Genomic DNA, 25,513 nt, shown 5'->3' on the forward strand with positions numbered 1-25,513 from the left:
CCTGGGGGTGCAGTCCTGGAGCTCTTGGGGGGTTCAGTCCCATGTCCCTGGGGGTTTAGCCCCATGTCCAGGTAGGGCATAGTCCCACATTCTGGTGGGGGACAGTCCCATGCCCAGGTGGGGCATAGTCCCATGTCCTGCGGGATTCAGACCCAGAGCCCTGGGGGTGCAGTTCTGGAGCCCTCGGTGGGGTTCAGCCCTGGAGCTCCAGGGTTCCATCTCTGTATCCTGGGGATTCAGCCCTACAGCCCCGTGTGCCACACAGATCCGGAGGGTCCAGCCTTGAGTCCCACTGGTGCAGTCCTGGAGTCCCGAGATGTTCAGTCCTGGATCCCCTGAGGGTCAGTCCCAGAGCCCCGAGCGGCAATCCCGTGTCCCGGGGGCCTCAGTCCCAGAGCCCTGGAGGGCTCAGTCCCCTGTCCTGGGGGATTCAGCCTCCTGTCCTAGGGGATTCAGCCTCCTGTCCTGGGGGATTCAGCCCCCACTCCTGCAGCCCCCTGTCCCGGGGGTTCCAGCTCGCTGTCCCGGAGGTTCAGCCCCGTGTCCCAAAGCCCCGCGTCCCGGCGCGGCCTCGCAGCCGCGGGTTCCCTCCTCGTCCCCCCGACACCCATCCGACCTCCCCCGTGTCCCCATTGTCCCCTGTGTCACCGCTGCGCCACCGTCGCTCGCTGCGGCCTCTCCCGGCCCAGCCCCGCCTCAGCTCGGATCCCGCTCCGGCCCAGCTCCGCCTGAGCTCGGACCCAACTCCGCCTCAGCTCCGCCTCAGCTCCGCCTCAGCTCGGGCCCCGCTCCGCCTCAGCTCGGACCCAACTCCGCCTCAGCTCCGCCTCAGCTCGGGCCCAGCTCCGCCTCAGCTCGGGCCCCGCTCCGCCTCAGCTCCGCCTCAGCTCGGACCCCGCTCCGCCTCAGCTCCGCCTCAGCCCGGGCCCCGCTCCGCCTCAGCTCTGCCTCAGCTCGGGCCCGGCCCCTTCTCGCTCCGCCCCGCGCGGCCTCCCCGGTACGGCGGGGCCGGGGGGACAGCGGGGCGGAGGGAACGGAGCGAGGCCGGGGCCCAGCGGGGCCCAGCGGGGCCCGGAGCTGCGGCCTGTGGGGACAGGGGGGGCCCGAGCTGGGCCCGGGGCGCTGAACGGGGGTCCCGGGGGGCTGATGGGGTGGGGGGCTCTGAATTGGGGCACCCGGTTAAACTCTGCTGAGGGGGTGGGTGTGAGGGTCCTGACATGAGGGGTGTCGATTGAAGGGTCTGAAATTGGGGTTTGGGGTGCAGGGGATTTTGGGGCATCCTGGTCATGTTCTCTAGGGTGTGGTTTTGGGGGACCCGGGGGTCCTGACATGGGGGTGTCAATTGAGGGGAGTGAATTTGGGGTTTATTTGAGAGTCCTGGCCAGGGGGTGCAGGGGACTTTGGGGTACTCTGGCCATGTTCTCCAGGGTGTGGTTTTGAGGGTCCTGACATAGGGGGTCTGAATTGGGGAGTATGGGGGTCTTGACCTGGGGGTCCTGGGGATCTGGCCGGGTTCTCCACGGGGTTGGTTTTGGGGTACCAGGGGTCCTGATGGGCAGGATCTGAGCTGGAGGTCTGGGGGCTTTATTTAGGGCTCCCAAGGGTCTTGGCCAGAGAGTTTTGGGGATGGTGCTGGGGCTTCTGGAGGTGTGGAGGGTTTTCCAGGGGGATGGTGTTGGGGGGCATTAATTTGGAGTCTCAGGGGTCCTGGCTGGAGGCCCTGGGGAAGTGGTAATGGGGTCTGGGGCCCTGAGATGGGGGTCCCAGGGAGTCTGACTTTGTGGGTCTGTCAGGAGGTCCCAGGGGACTGAATTGGGGGTCCCAGGGGGCCTGGCCATGTTCCTGGGGGGAGAGGGAGTTGTATTGGGGTTCCTGAGATCCTGGAGGCTTGGCCACGTTTAATGGGGGGGGGGGGGGGGGGTTCCTGGGGGTCTCTGGGGACCTGATTTGGGGGCCTGGCCACGTTCTCCTGAGGGTGATTTTGGGGGTCCTGGAGGTGCTGTCCTGGGGGTCCTGGCCAGGGGATCCCAGGGGATCTTTCCTGGGGTCACAGCATCTGAAATGGAGGTTCCAAGGGTCCTGACTTGGGGCTCCTGTGGGATCTCACCTGAGGGATCCGTGGGGTCCCCAGAGCAGCAGTGTCCCCTGTCCCCCCACAGGCGATGGGTGCATTGGAGCCCCCCAATTTCTCATGGGTGGTCGAGGGGCGGCTGGCGGGGCTGGCGATGCCGCGGGAACCGGGGCACTACCGGTACCTGCGGGAGCGCGGCGTGCGACACCTGGTGTCCCTGACCGAGCGGGCCCCGCCCCACCACGGCTGCTGTCCCCAAATCCAGCTGCACCGGCTCCGCATCGCCGACTTCACCCCCCCGAGCCCCGAGCAGATCCAGAGCTTCCTGCAGATCGTGGAGGAGGCCAATGGCCGCGGGGAGGTATGGCCGGGGACACCTGGGGGAGAGGACAGCGAGGGGACTCCTGGGGGACAGCTGGGGGATGATACCTGAGGGATACCTGGGGGACAACTGTGGGAAGACACTGGGGGGGGCAGCTGGAGGAGACTAGAGGGGACAATTGAGGTGGTGACACTGGAGGTGGGGAGATCTAGGGGGATACCTGGGGGAGGACACCAGGAGAGGCACCAGGGGAGGGGACACTAGAGAAGACATCTGGGGGAACAATTCAGGGACACCTCGAGGGTTGGGGGGAGACCTCAGCAGGGTGACACCTCAGGGGGGTGATGCCTCAGGGGGGAGGAACACCTTGAGGTGGAATTTTTGGAAAGATGGCACCTTGGTGGTGGGGGACACTTTGGAGGGGGTGACATCTTGACAAGATGACACCTTGGGAGTGGGGGGAGATGACATCTCAGGGGAATGGCACCTTAGTGGGGGATGGAGTCCCCTTGAGGAATGACACCTTGGGAGGGTTACACCTGGAGGGGAACACACACCTGAGGTAGGGTTGTGACACCTGCTGGCTGTGAAATCTCAGGGAGTTGTCACTTCAAGAAGGGACACCTAGGAAGATGAGGGGAGGGGGTGACAGAAGGTGACACCAGGCAGAAATCCCATGAAGGCAGCACCAAAATGGGCATCACCTGTCACTCAGAGGGGCACGTGGGCATCCAGCAGTGCCACCCACTGCTGTGTCCCTGTGCCAGGCCGTGGCAGTGCACTGCATGCTGGGCCATGGCCGGACTGGCACGCTGCTGGCCTGTTACCTGTGCAAGGAGCAGCACCTGGCAGCTGGTGACGCCATCCGCGAGATCCGACGCCTCCGGCCCGGCTCCATCGAGACTGCAGAGCAGGAACAGGCCGTGCTCCGCTTCTGCCAGTGCCTGAGGTAGGTGCCACCGTCCCCAGGGTGTCACCACGGGGGTCCCCTCCCCATCTGTGGCTCCTAAATGTCCCCAGTCCTCGCTCACTGGTGGCTTTTTCCCCTCCACAGAGCTGGCAAGGAGAGCTGAGGACGTGGATGGCATCCGTGGAATTGGGCACCCTGAAGTGCCAGGCATGCCCAGCCCTGTCTCTCCACTCCTGCATTAAAGGACTGGCCTGTGGCTTCTCTCCAGGTCTGGTTTTGGGGTACACATTGGGGGGATGCCTGGTCATGGCTCTGCTGGGCACCCCCAGACCCGGCTTCGTTGGCAGCTGCATCTTGGGATTTGGGGTCCAGGCTCTGGGGTCTTGGGTTTGGGGTTCCTCAGGGTTCTGGTTCTGGATCCTGGCTTTGAGCTCCCTCAGGGCCCTGAATTTGGGGTCAGTCAGGGTCCCAATTCTGGGGTTTGGGATCCTGGCTCTGGGGTCCCTTGGGCTGATGGCCCTGGGGTCTTGGGTTTGGGGTTCCTCAGGGTTCTGGTTCTGGATCCTGGCTTTGAGCTCCCTCAGGGCCCTGAATTTGGGGTCAGTCAGGGTCCCAATTCTGGGGTTGTTTGGGATCCTGGATCTGGGGTCCCTTGGGTTCCCAGCTCTTGGCTCCTGGCTTTGGATCCTGGCTTTGGGATCCCAGCCCTGCGTCCTGACTCAGGGGTTCCTCAGAGTCCTGGTTCCAGGATCATGGGTCTGGGGTCTCTCAGCGTTGTGGTTCTGGGATCCCTTGGTGTCCCAGCTCTGGGGTCTCTCTGGGTTCTGGCTTTGGGGTCCCAAGTCTGGGTTCTGGCTCTGGGATCCTTTATGATTCTCATTCTGGGCACTCTCAGGGTCCTGGTTCTGGGGTCATCTGGGGTCCCAGCTCTGGGTCCTGGCTCTGGGTTCTGGCTTTGGGGTTCTGCTTTGGAGTCCTGGCTTTGGGACCTTGGCTTTGGGGTCCCAGCTCTGGGTCCTGGCTCTGGGTTCTCGCTTTGGGACCTTGGCTTTGGGGTCCCAAATCTGGGTCCTGGCTCTGGGGGCCCTCAGGGTGCTGTTTGTGGGGTCCCATGGGATCCCAGCTCTGGGGTGGTTCTGTCTCTGGGGTCCTTCAGGGACCATGGGCAGCCCTCCCAGAGCTGTCACCTGCCAGTGCCCTGATGCCACGTGGAGGGTGACAACCGTGTCAGCGCCCGGGGGCCGACCCGGGACGTTGGTGCTTAAAGTGTAGCTTAGCCGGAATTGAGGCATCTCCATCCAAAAATCCAATCCTGGAAATCTCTTCTCAGCTGCTCCTAACCTTGGTGGCATTTAAATCCTGGTTGGAAGCAGTGTCACCGTCCCCGTTTCCGGGCGGGTGGCACATGGCTGGGAGCGCCCCGAGCACAGCTGGGGCCAGCGCCTCAGCCAGCAGCTCCACAGTCCCTAAAAGTTCCTTTGGAATGCCACAATGTCACCATCCTCCTTTGGGGACAAGGTGCCAGGGTGGTGACACCGGGGTGGTGACATTGGCATGGTGACACTGGTCACTGCTGGCAATCCAGCTGTGCCCTGCCCAGATGTGACCACTATTGGGAAGGGGGCTCACCACAGGGTATGAGGTCACTCCAAAACTCCAGGGCCACCCAGCTGGCCCTGGTGGCCCATGGTGGGGTTTTGGGGACACCAATGTCCCCCAGATGATGCCACAGCAAGGCCACACCAGCGCACGGAGCCGTGCGGGGGGCACATACCCAGGGCACAGCCAGTTTGGGGTGCCCAGCCCTGTGTGGGGGCCAGCTCGGGGACAATGGGGACACAGTGGGGACGATGTGGCCGCGGTGGGGACGCCGTGGCCGCGGTGGCAGTGCCGGACAGCGATGTCCAGCCTAAGCTCACATGGGCCGGAGCGGCCCAAAGCTGCTTACGGCAGAATTATTGCCCTTAACCCCGCTGACTCCACACTGTCCTCAGAGTCCCCTGGGCTCAGGGGGCCAGGCCGGGCCGGGGGGGCTCCATGGACCCCCCACCCCCTCCAAGGAGGGCTGGGCTGGGGGGGCATCGCCCCAGAGCCGCTCCCGGGGCTCCCGTGTGGCTGGGCTGGTGTCACACGTGCGGGGTTTGCTCGTCCCTCGATCCTGGCTCTGAGCCGGGGACACATCCTGGATGTCCCCTCTGTGTCCCCTCCTGTCCCCCCAGGCTGGCGAGTGGCCCAGCTCCGGCTCAGCCTGCGGGATGGGGACATGGCACTGGTGGCTGTCCCCGTGTGGGGACACATTTAGGGTGGGATTAGAGAGCGGGAGCTGGGATGGGGAAGGGCGAGCGGGGAGCGCTGGCTCAGGCGGACACACAGAGGGGACAGAGGGGACACAGGGCTGAACTGCACCCAGTGCCACCCACCTGTCCCTGTGTCCCACCCAAACCCCACCCACGTGTCCTGTCCATGTCCCATCCATGTGTCCCATCCATGTCCCACCTGTGTGTCCCCTCTTTGACCCACCACAGTCCCACCCTTGTGTCCCATCTGTGTCCCCTGGATCCCTCTCTGTCCCAGAAATGTTTTCCCTGCGTGTCCTGCCCATGTGTCCCACTCGTATCCCATCTGTGTCCCCTCCATGGTCCCACCTGTGTGTCCCACTCGTGTGTCCCACTCATGTGTCCCACTTGTGTGTCCCACCCGTGTGTCCCACTCGTGTCCTCCCTCTATGTGCCCCTCCTGTAGCCCTCCGTGCTTTTCCCGGTCCCACCCGTGATCCCCCATGTGTCCCCCCGTGTCTCCCTCGCTTTCCCCCCCAGATCCCCCTCCATGTCACCCACACGCCCCCCGGACCCCTGCCCCCCCTCCGGGTACTACATTTCCCAGCATCCCTCGCTCCCCGCTGCCTCGCTCCGCCATTGGCCGCCTCCAGAAGCGCTCAGCGGCGTCTCCTGATTGGCTGTCGCCGCGGCAACGGGCGGCGGGGGGCGTGGCCGGGGCGGCCCCTCCCGCCGTCGCGGGTTTGTTTGCGGCCGCCCGGCGGCGGCGGCCGGAGCCGAGCGGACCCGGACGGACCCGAACCGAGCCGGAAAAGGCCGAAAGCAGGCGGAAAGAGCCGAGCGCAACCGAGCGCGGCCGGCCGGGCATGAGGAGCGGCGGGACGCGGAGCCTCCCGCGCCCCCCGCCCGGGGCCGGTGCCCCCGGGGCTGCCCGGCCGAGCCCGCCGGTCCGCGGGCCCCGGTGACGCCGCGGGAGCCGCCGCAGGGGGGACCTGGGCTATGCGGTGGTGGCTGCGCGCCGCCGTCCTCAGCCTGCTCGCCGGAGCCGGGGGTGAGGGGCCGCCCCGGGGAGCTGGGGGGGTGGCGGCGGGGCCGGTCTGGCCGGTGCCGGGCGGCGGGGCTCGGGGGCGGGAAAAGGGTCCCGGTGTGTTCCGGTATGTCCCGGTGTGTCCCGGCGGGACCGGTCCGTCTAGTGCCGGGTGCCGGCAAAGCGGGAGGAGGCGGGGGACAGCTGGGGACAGCGGGGGCGGGAGGAAGGTCCCGGTGTGTCCCGGTGGGATTGGTTTGGCCAGCACCGGGTCCCGGAGAGACGGGGGCGGGAGGTTCCGTGGGCAGGGGAAGGGTCCCGATGTGTCCCGGTGTGTCCCGTGCCGTCCCGCCCCCATCCCGGTTCATCCCGGTTCGTTCCGTCTCACCCGTGTCCCGGTGCCGGTCCCGCAGGCAGCGGCCGGAGCGAGCCCCGGGCCGTGGTGGGGCGCGTCGGGGGCAGCGCGGTGCTGTCCTGCGGGCTCCTGGGCGCACACGAGGCGCGCCCACCGCTCTACGTGATCGAGTGGGTCCGGTTCGGCTTCGTCCTCCCCATCTTCATCAAGTTCGGGCTCTACTCGCCGCGCGTGGACCCCGAGTACGCGGGTGAGTGGCGGGGAAGGGGCGGGCGGGGGTTCCCGGGACTCCCGTGGGCTGTCCCGTGTCTCCACTCGCTGTGGTTGGGTCGAACCGGGTGCTGCTGCTGTTGGACCACCTTAATCCCACTCCCGGGGAAGTGGGGGGCTCTTGCGGGGGTCTCGGGGGGCCAGGGAGGTCCCTGCATCAGGTGAGTGCCAATCTCCGTCCCCAGGGATAGCAGGAGGGATTGGGGTGCCCAGCCTGGCAGCGGGAGGGATCCCCACAGGGTGAGATCGGGGAGAAACCCCCCAAACCCACCCCCGTGGCTGCTGGGGCATCTCCTGCAGGGTGGCACGGCCGAGCCCCACCGGTGCCACCGGGGTGCCCCGGGGGCTGCGGGCGCTGCCTCGGCCCGTGCGGGTCGCCTGAAGGTTGAGGCTGGGGAGGGGATTTCGGGGGAGCTGCTAATTGGAGCAAAGCTGGGCCGGGGACGGGCTGGGCGTGGGAGGGGGATATTCGCTGCTTTAGCGGGTATTTAAAGTGAGCGGTGGCAGGGCCAGAGGAATCCCAGCGAGAGGATCCCTGAGAGCACGAGGGGAAAGCCACAAGAGTGTCCCCTGGGCATGGGAAGAGCTGGCAGCCCGTGGGTGATTTGGGCTGAGCCCAACCCCGACGTTCTGTGCCAGAATCCGTGCTCCGACCCTTCCTCGGGGGGCCAGATCATGCTCAGATCACAACCCAAACCCTGCTGCCAAAATTGTCCCTTGCCTAAAAATCCCCTCGGTTGGGACACCCCACTCTCCTGCTGCCCTTTCCCACGAGGGTGCAGATTTTGGGGGATGCTTTCAGCAGCTCCGCCTTGGCTCTGAGGGACCAGCGGTGACAACGAACGCCCCGGGCAGGACAAGGCACCTGCTCTGCCGGGAGGCCGGGCTGAGCTCCTGTTACCTGAGCGCCGAGGGGCCCCGGGGCTGCCGCGGCTCCGGTTACCCAGGAAGGGGCTGGCAGTGCCCTCCCCCGTGTCCCCTCGCCGCCGAGGGCTGCGGGAGCAGATTGGGATCAGCGCTGGGGGAAGGGGCTGCTGGCTGGAATGAGGGCGAGCTTGGTGGGTGGGCAGGGGGGGCTGGCGGCCGTCGCCATGGCAGCGGGGCGGCTCGGTCTTGTTTTCCATCGGCCGGGAAGGGCAGGGGAGGTGGGTGCAGGGCGATGCCAGCCCCTCTCTCCGCCGCTTCCCAGGTGGATCAGATCAGGTGTCACCGCTGCTGTCACCAGTGTCACTCCTGGGGAGATCGGGGGGGGGGTCCTGGGGACAGGGTGGGCTGCAGCTCCTTCTGTGACAGCACGTGGTGGGAGGGGGTCGGCTCTCCCCTGGGTGCCACCGCCACCCACGGTGACACGAACCACTGTCCCCTGCCCTAGAAGAGGGTCGGTGGTCTCCGGGCTGGCTCAGGCCCCCCCTCCCTGGCTCCGGCCGCGTGGCGGGGGCTGCAGCCCCCTTTGTGTCCCCTCCCCTCCTTTGTGTCCCGCTGAATGTCGGTTGCCAGGCGCGGGGGGATGCTGGGCCACAGGGTTTTGTTTTTGCAGGGCGGTGGAGGAGGAGGAGGGAGCTGGGGCCGGCACAGGGGGATTAGGGGGAGGCTGAGGGGCGTCCCCAGACCGCTCTGATCCCTTCCAAAGGGACCTTTGTTCAGGAGCCGGCTGCTCCCGCCGTGCCTGGGGCTGGGGGCTGGCAGCTGCTGGGGCTTCCCAGAGCTTCCCAAAGCTTCCCAGAGCTGTCCCAATTCCCAGGGCTCGGCGTGGGAGCCAGATCTGGGGTGAAGGCTGGCGGACCCCTCATCCCACAGCTGTGGAGTGAAGGCAGAGGGGTGGGAGACAGCTCTGGGCGCTGCGGGAAAGGTTTGCACGTGTTTGTGTGCGGGGTTCGCACGGCTCAGGGCGAATCTCGGTGCCCAAACCCGCCTGCCCGGCTCCTGCCACTCCTCCTCCTCCTCATCATCCTTGCCAGGCTCGTCTGGCGGGACACGGAATCCCAATCCCGCTGCCAGCCGGGGCTCCGGTGCCTCGGGCACTGCGTGGGGACCGTCTGTGACACCGGCTGGGGCTGGCAGCGGGGTTCCCCAAAACTTCCCGTGTCGGGAACCCCTCGGGAAGCTGCAGGTCCTGGGATGCTGATGGAGCATCATGGGCTGCTCCGGTGCTGCCCGTGCCGTGTCCCTGCCGCGGTGTCTCGGGAGCAGGGTCACCTGGAATGGCCCGGGGGTGCCCGGGGTGGCAGTGCCGGGCAGGGGGTGCCGGGGTGGCAGGGAAAGATGGATGCCCACGGAAGGGAGTGCTCCGGACAGTGGGTGCCCAGGGAAGGGGATGCTCAGGACGGTGGGTGCCCCAGACAGAGGGTGCCCAGGATGGTGGGTGCCCCAGACAGGGGGTGCCCAGGACAGGGGGTGCCGGTGCGTTCCTTGGGGGCCGCTGGCCGCGCACCCCAGCCTGGGCTGAGCCAATTGCCCACTGCACCCTGAGCCGATTATGGCTCTGATAATAGCCCGGGGGATTAGCGGGCTGCGGTCGCTCTCGCTGCGGCCCTTATCCCTCTCCTCATCAAAGAGGCCGCGGGGCGTGGGGCTGGCGCGGGGCGAGGACCCCACGGCCTGGGCGAGCCCCGGTCACCGTGTCCCCCCGGGAAGCTGCAGCGAGGCGGGCGAGGGTTCACCGTGACCGGGGCTTTGCAGGGCTCCCAAGGGTGAGAGCGCCGGGGGAGCTCCCAGGGGGAGGGAGAGTCCTCGGGAAGGGGGAAAAGGGGCCGGGGGAGGGGTGCTGGGACCAGCGATGCTCCAAGTGCGTGGACCCGCCGTGCTGGGGGACCCCGCCAAGGCCACTCTGCGCGAGGGCGGGTGACACAGCCACTGTCGCCTCCTCTGCGTTGTCACCCATGTGTGTAGAGTGCTGAACGTCGCTGGGACCAACCTCTGGCACCGCCATTCCCAGCCCCCCGCGGGGCCAGCGTGGGCGGGCGCCCTGGGGAGGGGGTGGCCCCAGGGAGGGGGTGACCCGGGGATAGGGTGGCCCCAGAGAGGGGGTGACCCGAGAGAGGGGTGGCCCCAGAGGGGGTGACCCGAGAGAGGGGTGGCCCCAGAGGGGGTGAGCCGGGAGAGGGGTGGCCCCAGGGAAGGTGTGAGCTGGGAGAGGGGTGGCCCCAGAGAGGGTGACCCGAGAGAGGGGTGACCCCAGAGGGCGTGACCCGGCAGAGGGGGTGGCCCCAGGGAAGGTGTGAGCTGGGAGAGGGGTGGCCCCAGAGGGGGTGGCCCCAGAGGGGGTGGCCCGAGGAGGGCGTGACCCGGGGATAGGGTGGCCCCAGGGAGGGGATGGCCCAGGGACGTGGCTGTCCCTGAGCCGCTGCCGGTGGCACACACAGGTCGTGTGCGGCTGGAGGAAGGTGCCTCGCTGCGCCTGGACCTGCTGCGTGCCGAGGACCAGGGCTGGTACGAGTGCCGGGTGCTCTTCCTCGACCGGCACAGCACCGACGCCGACTTCCAGAACGGCACCTGGATCCACCTCACCGTCAACGGTACCGGCCCGTCCCACCCTCAGCTGCTCTGCCCGCATCTCCCAGGGCTGGCACTGGAAACGCTGGGCTTCCACACTGAGTTGAGCCAGATCTAAGGGTGAGGGTTTGGATCGGGATTTGCCTTTCAGCACCTCCCACCTTCCTGGAGACCCCCCCTGCGTTCGTGGAGGTGCGGGACCAGGCTGCACTGAGCCTCACCTGCAGGGCTGTCGGCAACCCCCAGCCTGTTGTCACCTGGAAGAGGAGTGACCTGCCTGTGCAGAGCGGGGACACGGTGCAGGTGAGGGTGACAACCCGCCAGTCACCCCTCTGTGGGGTGTGGCCAGGCTCTGCTGCCCATCCCCAGTGTGGTGGCACCTCCCTGCTGCCACCACCCGGTTCACGGGGCACGTTGCCGTCCCTCGGTGGCCGTGCCACAGCTGGTGCCATTGCAGGTGAGCAACGGGACGCTGAGCATTGCCACCGTGGAGCGTGCCAGCGCGGGCACCTACACGTGCCACGCCTCCAGCAAGGAGGGTACCGTCACCCACACCACCCGTGTGCTCGTGCAGGGTAAGGACAGGTGTGGGCACACACCCGGAGCCATGGCATGGTCGGTTTTGGGAGCAGCTGGGGCTGTCCCCTGTGCCCAGCCCTCAGTGCCACTCTGCCCCGCACCCCAGGGCCACCCATCATCGTGGTGCCACCCCAGAACGTCACTGTCAACATCTCCCAAGATGCCTTTTTGGCGTGCCAGGCTGAGGCATACCCAGGAAACCTCACCTACACCTGGTTCCAGGGCAGCAGCAACGTCTTCCACCTCAGGTATGGGCTGGCACCGGGGCTGCTGTGCCCCCAAACCTGCCCCCGCGTGCCAGGGACATGCTGGGGGCAAATCCATCACCCCAGGGCAGCAGGAACAGTCCCAGCTGTGCCACTCCCTGCTGTGCCATCCCTTCCCAGCCACCTCCAGGCTCGGGTCCGTGTCCTGGTGGACGGGAGCCTCCTGCTGCAGCGAACGACCCCGGACGACGCTGGGAAATACACGTGCACCCCCAGCAACGGGCTCTGGAAGCCACCTTCCGCCTCAGCCTTCGTCACAGTGCTCTGTAAGACCCCCTCCTGCACCCCCAGGCCGTAGGGAGCCCTGCTGTGGGGGCTGTGGTGGGAACAGGGGTGCCCCATGGGGACCCCAGCGCCGTGTGTCCCCGCAGACCCGGCGCAGGTGACCACCATGCTCCCGGAGACTCACCTGCCCAAGGGCATGAGGGGCGTGATCCGCTGCCCCTCCAGGGCCAACCCCCCCCTGCTCTCTGTCACATGGACGAGGGACGGGCGCCCGCTGGAGCTGGACAAGGTAGGGCCACTCCCACCACCCTTCCCAAATCCCTCCTGCTCACCCATTCCCCTCTCCCAGCTCTTTCCTAAACCCCTCCTCCTCACCTATTCCTCACTCCCAGCTCCTTCCCACCTCCCCAAATCCCTCCTGCTCACCCATTCCGCTCTCCCAGCTCCTTCCTGCTCACCCATTCCCTTCTCTCAGCTCCTTCCCACCTCCCCAAATCCCTCCTACGGCCACTCCCACTCCCACCACCCTTCCCACCTTCCCAAATCCCTCCTCCTTTCCCAGCTCCCCGGCTGGTCCGTTAGTCCGGACGGCTCCATCGTCATCGCCACGGGCAACGACGACGCGCTGGGGCTGTACCGCTGCACGCCCTACAACAGCTACGGCACCGCCGGCGAGTCCCGGCCCACGCGGGTCCTGCTGAAGGTGAGGAGCCCCTCGGGGTCCCCTCCTGGCTCTGCACCCCCTGCCAAGCTCCCCCAAACTGCCCCTCTGCCTTGCAGGACCCTCCTGCCTTCACGGTGCGGCCCAAGGAGGAATATTTCCAGGAGGTGGGCCGGGAGCTGGTGATCCCCTGCGTGGCTCAAGGGGATCCCCCACCCACCATCACCTGGGTGAAGGTAGGGGCTGCTGCTTTGGGGGGTCAGCTGAGACCCCTACCCGGGGCAGAGATTGTTTTTGGCCTCCAGGGTATCATTTCTGGGGCAGTGTCCTTGTCCCCACATCACTCCTGGGGCTGTGTCCCTGTCCCCACTGGGTTCCGTCCCATCACATGATTCCTGGAGGGCCTCAGGTCACTTTGCTTGGCTGTTCTCTAAAACACTGACAAAACCCTGCCCCTTGGTGTCCAAACCAGCCCCAGGGTGGTGGGCCATGTCCCCCTTTTCAAGTCCCCTTGTCCCCCGTGTGGCAGTGTCACAGTCCCAGCCCTGCAGGGGCCAGGTTGGTGGGTACCAACCATTAGCATGTCCATGCCCCACAGGTGGGTAGCATGGGGAAGAGCAGTGCCCAGGTGGATGGGAACAGCAGCCTTGTCCTCCACCCCCTCATCAAGGAGCAGCACGGAGTCTGGGAATGCACGGCCACCAACCAGGTGGCCAGTGTCACCACTGCCACCTCTGTCCACGTACTGGGTGAGCTGCCTGTCACTGGGACGGTCCTGGGGTGGGCAATGTGCTGGCAAGGGTGGTCCAAGCCCCCCAGCGTGACACTGCTGCCCACCAGGTACCAGTCCCCACGCTGTCACCAACGTCTCTGTGCTCCCACTGCTGCTGGCAGCCAACATCTCCTGGGAGCCAGGCTTTGATGGAGGCTACTTCCAGAGGTTCAGCGTCTGGTACACCCCTCTGTGAGTGCCCACCCCTGCTGTGTCCCCCCCCAGGTGCCTCAGCTCCCTCTCATGGGTCCCTCCTGTCCCCAGGGTGAGGTACCCACCGCGGGCACACCATGACTGGGTGTCCCTGTCGGTGCCAGCGGGGGCTCAGCACCTTCTGGTGGAGAACCTGCAGCCAGACACCAGTTACCAGTTCAGCGTCCTGGCCCAGAACAAGCTGGGCAGTGGCCCCTTCAGCCAGATTGTCACCTCCGTGCCCAGGGGTAAGGGCAGCTCCCCAGAACACGCCCGGTGCCCCCGTGCCCACCTCGTGCCAACCTCTGCTTTCTCCCCAAGGCTTCCCAGTGACCACAGTGCCTCCGGAGCCACCGGCCATGACCGTGCACGTCTTCCTGTCCCCACCCCGGGCTCTGACTGCCAACGAGACCGTGAGGGGGGTCCTGCTGCGCTGGGACCCCCCTGCCCGTGCCTCGGTGGCCCTGAGCGGGTATGCGCTGGAGCTGCGGCAGGACAAGGGCGGCTGGGAGGTGCTGGAGCGCTCCATCCCCGGCACTGACACCCAGGTGCTGGTGCCAGGGCTCATCAAGGTGAGGTCTGGCTGGGTTAGGGCTCGGTGGTTGCTGTGGCAGCGTGGCTCATGGCTCTGTGTCCTCCCCAGGACGCCTTCTATGAGTTCCGACTGGTGGCCTTTGCTGGCAGCTACATCAGCGACCCCAGCAACACGGTGAACGTGTCCACTGCAGGTGAGGCTGGGCTGCCACGTGGGGACAGAAACCAGAGGTGGGAAACATCCAGATTCCCAAAGGAGAATCCCCTTCATGCTGCTCCCACCACCCTGTCCCTACTGCTAAACTGGGGGCACGGACAGAGCAGGACCCCCAAGGCTAAACCTGGGGCAACAGCCAGAGTGGCTTCAGCCTCAGGAACCAGAGCATCTCCTCTCCTGGTGCCCATGGCAGTGGGCAGAGCAGCCCTGGTGGGGCAAGAGCGGAGCCCTTGCTGTGTCCCCGTGATGTGGTGACACCAGGGGAGGGCTGTGCCTGCCTGATGGGGTACCTTGTGTGTGGCAGGGGGCACAGTTCCCACCAAGGGCAGAGCAGCCCTGGTGGGTCAGGAGCTGAGCCCCCCATGATCCTGGTGACACCAGGAGGTTGTGCCTGCCTGATGGGGTGCCCTGTGTGTGGCAGGGATGGAGGTGTACCCGTCCCGCACGCAGCTGCCGGAGCTGCTGCCACAGCCGGTGCTGGCAGGGGTCATTGGTGGGATCTGCTTCCTCAGCGTGGCCGTCATCTTCAGCACCATGGCCGCCTGCATCATGAACCGGCGCCGCGCTGCGCGCGTCCGCAAGCGCCGCCAAGGTACCCGGGGACAGGGGACAGGGGACAGGCCAGCCTGGGTGGGGACCGAGTGGGTGCCGCCGTCTCCTCCTCCTCATCACGTTTTGAGTTGCTCGCCGTGTGATCCCCCTGTGTTCTCATGGCCTTCCAGATCCACCACTCGTCTTCTCCCCCAGCAAGAAGCTTCCACCTCCACAGTAAGTCACATCATTGCCACGCTCCCTGCTTGTCCTGCTGTGTCATTGCCGTGGTCCCTCCATCCCACTCCCTTCCTGTCCTGCTCCCTCCATCCCACCCCTTTGCTGTCCTGCTCCCACCATGCCACACTCCCTCCCTACTCCCACTATGCCACATTCCTGCCATGCCATGCCATGCCATGCCATGCCACACTCCCTCCCTGTCCCTCTCTTGCCATGCCACGTTCCTCTACATCCCATTCCCCCGCTATCCCACTCCTGCCATGTCACACCTCTGGCTTCCACTCCCCCAAATCCTGCTGCCTCTCATCCCACTCCTGGCCATGCCACACTCCCCTCCCTCTCCCACTCTCTCCATGTCATGCTCCCCTCCATCCCTCTCCCTCCTTGTCCCACTCCTGGCCATGCCATGTTCCCATCCCTGTCCCTCTCCCTGTCCCATCCCACGGCGCTCTTCACCATCCCTCTGCCACCATCTGGGAGCACAGGGACAGGCTGGGGACAGCCACGCCCTGCTGCCACTGCCCAGGGGCATTAGGAGCGGGGTGCTTGCACCGGGGCTCTCCCCTAGTGCTCCCTCCGGGCAGTTTTGGCTGGAGAAAGCTCAGGAAATGCAGGAGCAGCACGGCTGGGGGTGCTGCAGCTGCTGCCTCTCCCCTGCAGCAATGCTCGTGGCCCTGGTAGCCCTGCCAGCACGGTGAAGCTGAAGCTGCAGCCGTCGCCGTGCCGGAGCCTGCACCGGAGCCTGCTGTGGGGTGAAAAGGCCGGCACCAGCCTGGGGCTGAGCATCGCTGGCTCCTGCTACCCTGCCTACGAGAGCCACGGCCGGGAGCACCGGGAGCACCGGGAGCACGTCCCGCTGGAGCGCATCTGCCGCGGCCCCGACGGCCGCTTCGTGCTGGAGGCCGAGCCAGAACTGGAGCCGGAGCCTGTGCGGGACCCGCTGCAGCCCTACCGCCAGCTGCCCACCGAGGAGGAGGAGGAGGAGGAGGAGGAGGAAGAAGAGGAAGACGACGAGCCCGTGTGGCACAGGGGGGTCTCGCTGCGCCCCCAGCCCGCGGGGCAGCCCCGCCGGGGCGCCCGGGCCTCCGGGCACCGCCACGGCCGCTACTTCGGCTACGGCAGCAGCAGCCCCGTGGACGAGGCCGTGGCGTTGAGCATCACCGACGTCAGCCCCGTGGCCTCTGCCGCCGCCACCCTGCCTTACAGCGCCGTCCAGGAGCCCCCCCGGCCCCGCCACGGCCCCCCCCGGGACTCCCCGCCCCGCCAGGGCTCCCCCCGGCCGGCCAGCAGCCCCCCGGTGACCCCCGGCCCCCCGGCCATCAGCGGCATCCTGCAGTACCTCAGCCTGCCCTTCTTCAAGGAGATGTGTGTGGACGGCGACTGGCCCCCCCCGGAGGAGCCGGGGGAGCCCCCCAGTGCCGGCGCCCGGCCGGAGCCCCCCGCCAGCCCCCCGCGCCCGGGGCGGACGCTGTGCCCGGACTGCATCGACACAAGTGCCAACGCCACCTCCCCCCCCGCCACCGCCGCGTTCCTTGAGCCCCCCCGGCTGCCCGTGGGCCCCGCCAAGGCCTCGCTGCCCGGCTCCCCCTCCTGGCCCCGCTCCCCCAGCCCCGGGCCGCCCCCCCAGCCGGCCCCACATCTCCGGACTGAGGCCCCGGGGTGGCCGCCGGACGCTGCAGCCCCGGAGAAGCTCCCTCGGGGCAGCCTGACCAGCCAGAGCAGCGGCCGGGGCAGCGGCTCCTTCCTGCGGCCCCCCTCGCTGGCACCGTCCCTGGGGGGCACCTTCCTGGGTACCCCGGTCGGGGACGGGGGCAGCTGGCACAGCGGGGGCTCGGCAACCGAGGAGGGACGGGGCAGGATGGATGCTGGTGCCGGGAAGAGGTGAGCCATGGGCAGGGCACTGGGATGAGCTCCTGCAGCGTGCTGGGGCAGCTCCGGGCCTGTCCCACCCAGCTGGCATGGGGTGGCCTGGCACGGAGCCACCTGGCTGCCTCCCGGCCCTGCCGTGCCCTGGGGACAGCCCCCTGTGTCCCTGTTCCGAGAGACCCCTCCAGTTCTCCCCAAGCATCCCTGCCGTGTCCCCACATCCCTCGGGCTGGTGCCCCTGATGCTCATCCCTGGGATCTGAACTTGGCATCTGCCCCTGACACCCATCCCGGGGCACCTGTGGTTTGGGGGTCTCTCCTGGCATTTATCTTGGGGTCTCATGCCCATCCCGGGCATCTGATCCTTCATCCTTTGCCCTGACCTCCATCACTGTGCTGTCATCCATCCCCAGGCTTTCACAGCCATCCCCTGGGGTTTCAGTTTTTGGGGTCTCCCCTGGCATTTATCTTGGGGTCTCATGCCCATGCCTGGCATCTGACACCTCATGCTCTGCCCTGGCCTCCATCCCTGGCCTCTCCTACCCATCCCCCGGGGTTTCACTTTTGGGGTGTCCCCTGGAGCCCACCCGGGGGTCTCACACCCTCGGGCCGTGCCCCTCGCCCCCTCCCCGCAGGAGAAACACCTCGGTGGACGAGAACTACGAGTGGGACGCGGAGTTCGCGCTGGAATCGGAGCTCCTGGAGGCGCTGCAGCTTTACCGGGGCGCGGCCCCGGCCCGGCCCGGCTCCTCCATCGCGCTGCGGGACCTGCAGCGGCACCGTGAGTGCGGCCCCCCCGCGCCCCCCACCCCCGTGCCCAGGGCCCCGTGGCCGCCCCGCCGGGTGCCGCGGCGGGGCCGGACGCTGCTTATCTCCCCGCAGAGCCCGGCTCGGCCCCGGTGAGCTCGGTGTCGGCGGAGGCGTTGGGGACGGGGGGTCCCCCGGAGCGCGGCCAGACCCCCCGGCCCGAGGGGTTGGGGGCGCGGCGCCGCAGGGAGGGGGCCCAGCAGCGGCGGCAGCGGGTGGGAGCCCGCGGGTGCTGCTCCGAGCGCTTCGAGGTGGCCACGCTGCTCTAGGGACCCCCTGGGACCCCTGGGTGAAAGGATGGGCGGGGGGGGAATAAAGAGGCGTGAGAGCAGCTCTGGCTCCTGTTGGCGGGGGATCCCCAAGGCATCCCGGGTTCTGCCACGTCCGCCCTCCTTCTAAACCCCCTCTGTCCCATGTCTTCCACTCCATCCTACCCCCCCTCCATCTTCTCGGTGTCCCCCTCCCACCTCGTCCCACTCTCCGTGCCTTGTGCAGGCTCGCCCATTCTCCTGTGGCCCCATCTTCCTCATCCTCTGGCCACAGTTTCCCTTTTCCCATTCGCACCTTCCCGGCCCCTCCCTATCAATCCCACCCCCCCCATCTTCCTGGTACCCCCCCCCCCCATCTTCTCGTGTCCCCCCACAAATTGCTCTGTCCTCCCGTTTTCCTCATAGTCCCTCCTCAAGTCTCTGCTCATCTTCCTCCCTTGGGGTGTCCCCCCATCTTCTCGCTGTCCCTCCCCATTTTCTCCGTGTCCCTCCCCCCCCCCAATGGGATTTTCCCGCCATCTCAGCGCTGTCCTCCCCATCCTATCCGGGTACCCGCCATTCCTGTCCCCTCTCCAATGTCCCTGTCCCCTCCCGCTTTCCTCAGCCCCCCCTCCCCTCCCCCTCCCGTTCCGGTGTCCCTCCCTCGGTTCTCCCCATCCCTGGAGAGGGGGCGGGGCCTGGCGGCGGCCCCGAGCGCGCGGGAGGGGCGTGGCCTGCACGCTCATGCCCTTATATGGCCACGGCGCGGGAGCGCGTCACCGAGGGGGCGGGGACAAAGGGATGACATCACCGGGGGGTCGCGCGTGGGCTCCGGCGCGGGTCGCGTCGGGTCACGGACGTTGGTCACCCCCCCATCCCGTCCCCCCATCGGGTCCCCCTTTGTCCCCCTGCCACACCCACCCCATGTCCCCTCATGTCCCCTTGTGTCCCCCTGCCACACCCACCCCATGTCCCCTCATGTCTCCTTGTGTCCCCCTGCCACACCCACCCCATGCCCCCCATTAGTTCCTCCTGTGTCCCCTTGCCCCGCCCACTTCATGTCCCCCCGTACTGCCATCGTGTCCCCCTGTCACATCCGCCCCTGTCCCTTGGTGTCCCCTCCATCATGTCTCCTTGCCATGTCCACCCCATGTCCCCCTGCCTGCTGCCCATTGTCCCCTGGCCCTGCCCCCTGCTCTGCCCGTGTGTGCCCCTCATCCTGTCCTCTGTCCCTGAGTTTGTCCCCAAGGTCCCCTCCCCGCTGTGTCTGCTGTATCGACCCCCACTGTGCCCTCTGGGGCTCCTGTCCCCAAATCACCCCCTCTGTCCCCTGGCTGAGCCCTTCCAGGATCCTGTCCCAGTGTCACTGTTCCTGTCACCCTTGGGACCTTCCTGCTGCTGCTCTGTGTCACCCTGGGCCACCCCCCTGTGGGTCCTGCCCCTGTGTCACCCCTAAATCTCGTGTTTTGTCACCCCTGGGTCCTGTCCCCGTGTCACCCCTAACCCCACCCCTGTTCCTGCACCTCTGTGTCACCCCCTGACCTTGTTCCCCCCCATGTCACCCCAGTCCCATGGGTCACCCATGTGTCACTCCCTGCCCTGCTCCCCTCCTCCACATGTCCCCCACCCATGTCCCCAAAGCCACAGGAAACACCACCCAAAATCCCCAGGGGACACCCACAACCCTTAGAGGGGTAAAGCCACCCCACCCTGTGGCACCCAAGGGTGCAGGAGGGACCCAGGGAGGGCAGGGGGACACTTCTGGGCTGGTCCACAGAGTGACAGTGCCATCCCAGCCGAGCTCTGGTGGCAGAACAGAGTGACAGTGCCATTCCAGCTGAGCTCTGGTGACACCAGAGAGTGACAGTGCCATCCCAGCTGAGCTCTGGTGGCACCACAGTGTGACAGTGCCATCACAGCTGAGCTCTGGTGACACCAGAGGGTGACAGTGCCATGCCTGCCGAGCTGTGGTGGCACCAGAGGGTGACAGTGCCATCCCAGCTGAGCTGTGGTGACACCAGAGGGTGACAGTGCCATCACAGCTGAGCTCTGGTGGCACCAGAGTGTGACAGTGCCATCCCAGCCGAGCTCTGGTGGCACCACAGTGTGACAGTGCCATGCCAGCACAGCCGGTGGCGTTGGCACCAGAGAGTGACAGTGCCATCCCAGCTGAGCTCTGGTGACACCAGAGGGTGACAGTGCCATCCCAGCCGAGCTCTGGTGGCACCACGGTGTGACAGTGCCATGCCTGCTGAGCTGTGGTGGCACCAGAGGGTGACAGTGCCATCCCAGCTGAGCTCTGGTGACACCAGAGGGTGACAGTGCCATCCCAGTGGTGGCACCCCAGCCAAGCTGGGCACAGTGGGTGCTGAGCTGGGTGCTGAGGGGGGTGGGGTGACGGGGACACTGCAGCAGTGGCCCTGTCACCGGTTCTGGAGGCGGCCGGTGGCCTCGAGCCCGGGCTTTGTTTGTTGTTTTGGTGGCGCTTGCCATGGAGACGGGAGCGGTGCCAACGCCACCGGCTGTGCTGGCGCCACCAGGGACACTGCGGGTGCTGCGGAGGCCACGTCCTCCCCCCGAGCCTCAGCTGTCCCCCTGCCACCAGAGCCAGGCCCTGCTTGTCCCCATCATCGTCACAGCAGGGTCCTGGCACCCACAAGTGCCACTGTGGGGATTGTCCCCATCACAGCCTCGTTCCTTACTGCCACCATGGGAGGTTTTGTCACCACAGCACAGCCCCCACCAAAATTTTCAGGGGGGTTATGCCCAGCCTGTCCCCATCATGGGCACTGTCCCTGCTACTGCAGCCACACTGTCCCCACTGTCCCTGTGTCCCCTGTGTCCCCCCTGTCCCCACTGCAGCCATTCAGGCCCCACCCCATCCTCATGTCAGCCACCACAGCCACACTGTCCCCACACAGCCCTGTGTCTGCCTGTCACTACTGTGTCACTACAACAGCCACCACATTGTCACCTCAGCCACCAGTCACCCTGTGTGGCACTGTCACCACAGTCACGTTGTCCTCACCTCAGCCACCACAGCCACTGCCGTGTGTGACACTGATCACTGCAGTTACCCCCATCCTGACCTCTGCCACCACAGCCACTCTGTCCTTGTCACAATCCCTGCCACCATGGTCACCCTGTCCCCAGCACAGCCACTGTCCCCACCACAGCCGCCCTGTCCCTCCCACAATGCCTGTATCCCCTCTGTGGCTACCCTGTCCCCAGCATGGCCACCACAGCCACTCTGTCCCCACACAGCTACTGTATCCCCCTGCCAGCAAGGCCACCCTGTCCCCTAGTGGGCTAGGGCCACTCTGTCCCCACTAGGGCCACTCTGTCTCCTCCCCACCATGACCACCCCATCTTCACCTCGGCCACCACAGCCACACTGTCCCCACACAACCCCTCTGTCCACTTGCCACCACGGCCACCCTGTCCTCATCTTGGCCACCACGGCCACCCTGTCCCCACCATGACCACTCTGTCCCCACCATGACCACTCTGTCCCCACCACGGCCACCCTGTCCCCACCATGACCACTCTGTCCCCACCACGGCCACCCTGTCCCCGTGCCCCCCCGTGTCCCTATTGCGGGGCGGGGCTGCCCCGGGGCGCGGTGCGGGCTCGGTCCCAGCCCTGGCCGCGGATCCCGCCCCGGGGGCGGGCGGTGCCGGGCGGTGCCGGTGACATCAGCCGTGAAAAGGGCGCGGGCGGCGGCATCCGGCACTGCCGCCCCGGGAACGCGGGACCGGCGCCGCAGGTAGGGAGGGGCTGGCACCGGGCACCGGGCGCAGGTGGGCACGTGATGGATGGGGATGGCACCGGGAGCGGCGCGGGCACCGGGAAGGAGATGCGGACCGGGACAGCGACGGGGCGGAGATGGGGACCGGCTCGGGACCGGTCGCCAGTCCCCGGGGCGCGCCCGGTTTTCCCCCGGGGTGTCCCCCCGCCCGCCCCGGTAGCGGTTGCGGCCGGACCGCGCCCGCGGAGCCGCCGGGACACGCGGCCGCGCCCGGGAAACGGGACCGGGGTGCGGCTTCCGGCCCCGCCGTGCGGGGAGCCCCGGGGCGCGCCCGCGGGGCTGGCTCCGGTCCCCTCCCCGCCGCCGCCGGGGTGGCCGTGTCCCCCCGCTGTCCCCTCCCCGCTGCTCCCGGGGGGCTCTGGGCACCCCAGGGTGGTCGAGCCCTGGGTACAGCCTGTCCCTGCTGTCCCCGGAGTGTGTCGGGGTCCCCAGGGTGGCCTCGTGCGGGTTGGGGTCCCCTCCCTGTTGGCACTGCAGGGTCTCGGGGGTCCCCAGGGTGGCTCGGTCCCAGCGGGGCTGGGTACAGCGCTTTCCCTGCCAGACCTTGGGGAGAGCTCGGGGTGCCCAGGCTGTCCCCAGAGACCCCCGGGTGGCTGCCCCATTACTGGGACCTTCGCTGCCCCCACGATGGCCGGAGGGTCCCCAGCCCAGCCGGGCTGGGCGCAGCCCCCCCCTCGCGGAGTCCGGAGGTCGCCGGGGCAGCGGGGCTGGGTCCGGGTGTGTCCCCATCCCGCCTGGGCAAGCTCCGGCTGGGTCGGGAAATGATCCCAGTTCCAGCTCCTCTTTGTTTCCCAACGCCTTGGCCCCCGGCCGGCCGCTCCCCACGCCACTCCCCGCGGGGTCCCCATGCCCCAGGCCTGGCCCTGGAGACCCCCGCGGTGGCCCAAGGCTTTGGCTCTGGGGGCACACCCGGCTGGGCTCGGTTTTCCTCCTGTCCTTGAGGGCAGCGCGTCCTGGGGCTGCTCCTGGTGACGGGACCCCCGAGCTGGGTGTGTGACAGGGGTGAGCTCAGCCTGGCACCCCCGGGTCCCCGGGTGTGGGCGGGGCACCCCCTGGGCAGCAACTGCCACATGTGCCCAGATGGGACGGGGACACCGGGGCACGCAGGGCTGCCTGCACGTGTTCTGGCTTCTCGGTGCCCCCAAATGCCAGCGGGGAAGGACAGGGCATGGGGGCAATGAACGGGGGGGCAGCCTCATGTGCCCACCACGGCACTGGTGGGCAGAGGGCACAGAGAGAGCCCAGGGGCTCAGGACACCCTGGCTGTACGGGCAGGGCCACTCTGCTCACATCCCCTGTGGGCATTATCTCCAGCAAGGGTGGCACTGCTCCAGTGGCACCTTGGCACAGCACCTGGCCAGGGGTGGGGTCTGGCTGCCCCGCCGGGGTGGGGACACCGCCGCCATCAGCCCTGGCCCCACGCTCCTGTGCCAGTCCCGGATCTGGCTCTGGGCCCGAGCAAACGGGCGAGATCTGCAAACAAGCTCCGACCGGCCCCCGGTGGCTGCCAAGCCCGTGCGGGGCCGGGCCACAGGATGGGGATGCTCAGGGTGGCACAGAGGATGCTGCCCACCCTGCTGCCCCTTGGGTGGGCACAGAGCCAGCGCCTGCTCCCGGCCAGCTGGGCAGGAAGAGGGCAGAGCCTGGGCAGTGCCTGGCATGGGTGATAAGGCTCCACGCCGGACGTCCAGGCAGGATGGGGCTCATGGGGTGGGTGCCCCGGTGCCAGCAGAGCCAGTGACGGGTGCCATCCCCGCAGACCCCCCTGCCGTCAGCATGGCAAACCGGGGCCCCTCGTACGGGCTGAGCCGGGAGGTGCAGCAGAAGATCGACCGGCAGTACGACCCCGAACTGGAGCAGGTGCTGGTGCGCTGGATCCTGGCGCAGTGCGGCGGTGACGGCGGCAGCGCGGTGGCACAGCCGGCACCCGGCAGGGATGGCTTCCAGCAGTGGCTGAAGGATGGCACAGTGAGTAGCCCCAGGGCCAGCGGGGCAGGGGGTGACCGTGCCACACACCTGAGCCTAACCCTGTCCTTGTCCCTGCCTGCAGGTGCTGTGCCGGCTCATCAACAGCCTCCACCCGCGGGGACAGGCGCCCGTGGCCAAAATCCAGGCGTCGGCCATGGCCTTCAAGCAGATGGAGCAGATCTCGCAGTTCCTGCAGGCGGCCGAGCGCTACGGCATCGCCGCCACCGACATCTTCCAGACCGTGGATCTCTGGGAGGGTGAGTGACCCAGAGGCCGTGGGGTGGGACGGGGATGGGGATGGAGATGGAGCTGAGCCTGCTGTGGGTTCTCCAGGGAAGAACATGGCATGTGTGCAGAGGACCCTGATGAACCTGGGCAGCCTGGCCGTAGCCAAGGGTGATGGGCTCTTCGTGGGAGACCCCAACTGGTTCCCCAAGTAGGTGCTGGGGTGCTGGAAGGGCAAGAGGCCGGGCTGTGGGGTCCCTTGGGGATGCTGACACCCGCTGTGCCCGCAGGAAGTCACAGGAGAACCGGCGTGTCTTCTCCGAGGACAAGCTGAAGGAGGGGCAGAGCGTCATCGGGCTGCAGATGGGCACCAACCGGGGCGCCTCGCAGGCTGGCATGACGGGCTACGGGATGCCCCGCCAGATCCTCTGAGCCCCTCCGGACCCCCCAGGCCTCTGCCTGCCAGGGGCCCCCCCAAACTGCCTTAACCCCCGCCGTGGACCAGCCGGGTGCCCCCCGGCCCCAGTTTTGTCAGGACCAAAGGAATTTTTTATTAATATTATTTGGCTGGGTGGGTGCGGTGCCGCTGCGCCCACCCCACCACCCCGCAGTGCCTTGGGGGCTGCTGGAGGCCCCCCCAGCGTGTTGGGGAGCAACCCCTGTGCCCCAATAAACGGATCCTCTTCTTTCCAGGCCTGGATGGTCGTGATTTGGGGCTGGGGGAGGGCAGGGGGGTCCTGCTGGGTTACAAGGGGGGGACCCCGGTCTGGGGGTAGAGGGACCCCATGGCTGCGTGGAGGGGCGGGGCCACGACCAAGGGGGCGGGTCAGGAGGAATGGGCGGGGCAAGAGCAAAGGGGGCGGGGCAACGAGGGGCGGGGCTGAGTTGTCGCTGCATCGCAGCGCCCCCTGCTGGCCGGCATTGATCCCCGCCGCGCCCCCTGCTGGCCGCGGTTATAACTGCACCAAATATGAAAAACCAGATTTTTTCCCCCTGGGCAGGTGGGAAAGTTCTGGTTTTGTGTTGTTTGTTCTGTTCCGTTTATTTTCTACTAAACAGCTGTTATTCCCTTTTCTACATTTTCCCTGAAAGCTTCGTATTTTTGAAGTTATAATAATTTGGAGGGAGGGGTTTTCTTTTCCATTTCTGCCCTCCTTGGCAGATATTTGTCTTTCAAACCAAGATGCACAGGAAGGAAAGAATTCCACCCAAGAATTCCCAGTTCTTGGAGCAGCTGAGACGTGGCCTCCGAGAATCCAAGGGTAGTCAAAGCCTTTTGGTCTGGGAGCAATCCTCGGATGTTTGTTATTGATAAAGAGGGACTGGGAAAATGAGCAACACTTGCCAGCTGTGGCTTTATTAAAATGACCTAAAGCCTTCAGAAAACTAAATCAATATAAAAGATGGAATATTCCTGGGTCTCACCTCCAGTGCCAGGACAAGGAATGGACAAAATCAGCACAGGAGGATTGTGCAGGAGATAAAACCTGAAAGTGTGAAGGTTCGGCCAAAGGATGAAACAGAGTTTGGGTGTTGACCTCAAACCAATAAAATGACAAATAAAGGGGTTCTCCTAACCAATTAAATCCCCTAAAATATGGGGAAAATAGGCATTTCCCTTAATTTAAATCTCTCAAATGATGGGGAAAGCG

General features: G+C 66.8%; 2 protein-coding genes across 8 annotated transcripts; both read left to right on the top strand.

The window, feature by feature from the left end:
- Positions 1–1,917: 1,917 nt before the first annotated feature.
- Positions 1,918–3,346, top strand: DUSP23 (dual specificity phosphatase 23). Its single transcript, XM_071456735.1, has 2 exons — positions 1,918–2,432; positions 3,161–3,346. The coding sequence occupies exons 1-2, from the start codon at positions 2,163–2,165 to the stop codon at positions 3,344–3,346; spliced, it is 456 nt and encodes a 151-aa protein (XP_071312836.1). The 5' UTR covers positions 1,918–2,162.
- On the top strand, positions 3,206–24,553 carry LOC139605383 (transgelin-2-like). Of its 7 annotated transcripts, XM_071456728.1 has the most exons (24): positions 3,206–3,342; positions 3,448–3,571; positions 7,020–7,211; positions 10,594–10,746; positions 10,875–11,026; positions 11,181–11,298; positions 11,409–11,550; positions 11,689–11,834; positions 11,940–12,082; positions 12,356–12,496; positions 12,574–12,690; positions 13,053–13,203; positions 13,295–13,418; positions 13,491–13,666; positions 13,740–13,990; positions 14,062–14,146; positions 14,591–14,761; positions 14,892–14,937; positions 15,601–16,821; positions 17,441–17,586; positions 23,428–23,636; positions 23,719–23,893; positions 23,970–24,072; positions 24,152–24,553. In XM_071456728.1, exons 2-24 carry the CDS (start codon positions 3,475–3,477, stop codon positions 24,291–24,293), a joined length of 4,401 nt encoding a protein of 1,466 aa, XP_071312829.1. In that variant the 5' UTR covers positions 3,206–3,342; positions 3,448–3,474; the 3' UTR covers positions 24,294–24,553. The 7 variants fall into 7 exon arrangements, with proteins under 7 accessions (XP_071312829.1, XP_071312831.1, XP_071312832.1 ...); XM_071456730.1 differs by lacking the exon at positions 7,020–7,211; XM_071456729.1 differs by lacking the exons at positions 3,206–3,342; positions 3,448–3,571 and adding an exon at positions 5,873–6,630.
- Positions 24,554–25,513: the final 960 nt, after the last annotated feature.

This window comes from Agelaius tricolor, unplaced genomic scaffold (genome assembly GCF_023055355.1).
Source record: "Agelaius tricolor isolate 1412-34295 unplaced genomic scaffold, bAgeTri1.0.p SCAF_66, whole genome shotgun sequence".
NCBI lineage: Eukaryota > Metazoa > Chordata > Aves > Passeriformes > Icteridae > Agelaius > Agelaius tricolor.

Excerpts from the sequence above, each read along its gene's own strand:
- LOC139605383 (XM_071456728.1), top strand. The coding sequence starts at position 3,475 with ATGGCATCCGTGGAATTGGGCACCCTGAAGTGCCAGGCATGCCCAGCC. Across the intron at positions 3,572-7,019 it reads GGCCTGTGGCTTCTCTCCAG|GCAGCGGCCGGAGCGAGCCC; the intron begins GTCTGGTTTTGG and ends CCGGTCCCGCAG. Across the intron at positions 7,212-10,593 it reads CGTGGACCCCGAGTACGCGG|GTCGTGTGCGGCTGGAGGAA; the intron begins GTGAGTGGCGGG and ends TGGCACACACAG.
- DUSP23 (XM_071456735.1), top strand. The coding sequence starts at position 2,163 with ATGGGTGCATTGGAGCCCCCCAATTTCTCATGGGTGGTCGAGGGGCGG. Across the intron at positions 2,433-3,160 it reads AGGCCAATGGCCGCGGGGAG|GCCGTGGCAGTGCACTGCAT; the intron begins GTATGGCCGGGG and ends TCCCTGTGCCAG.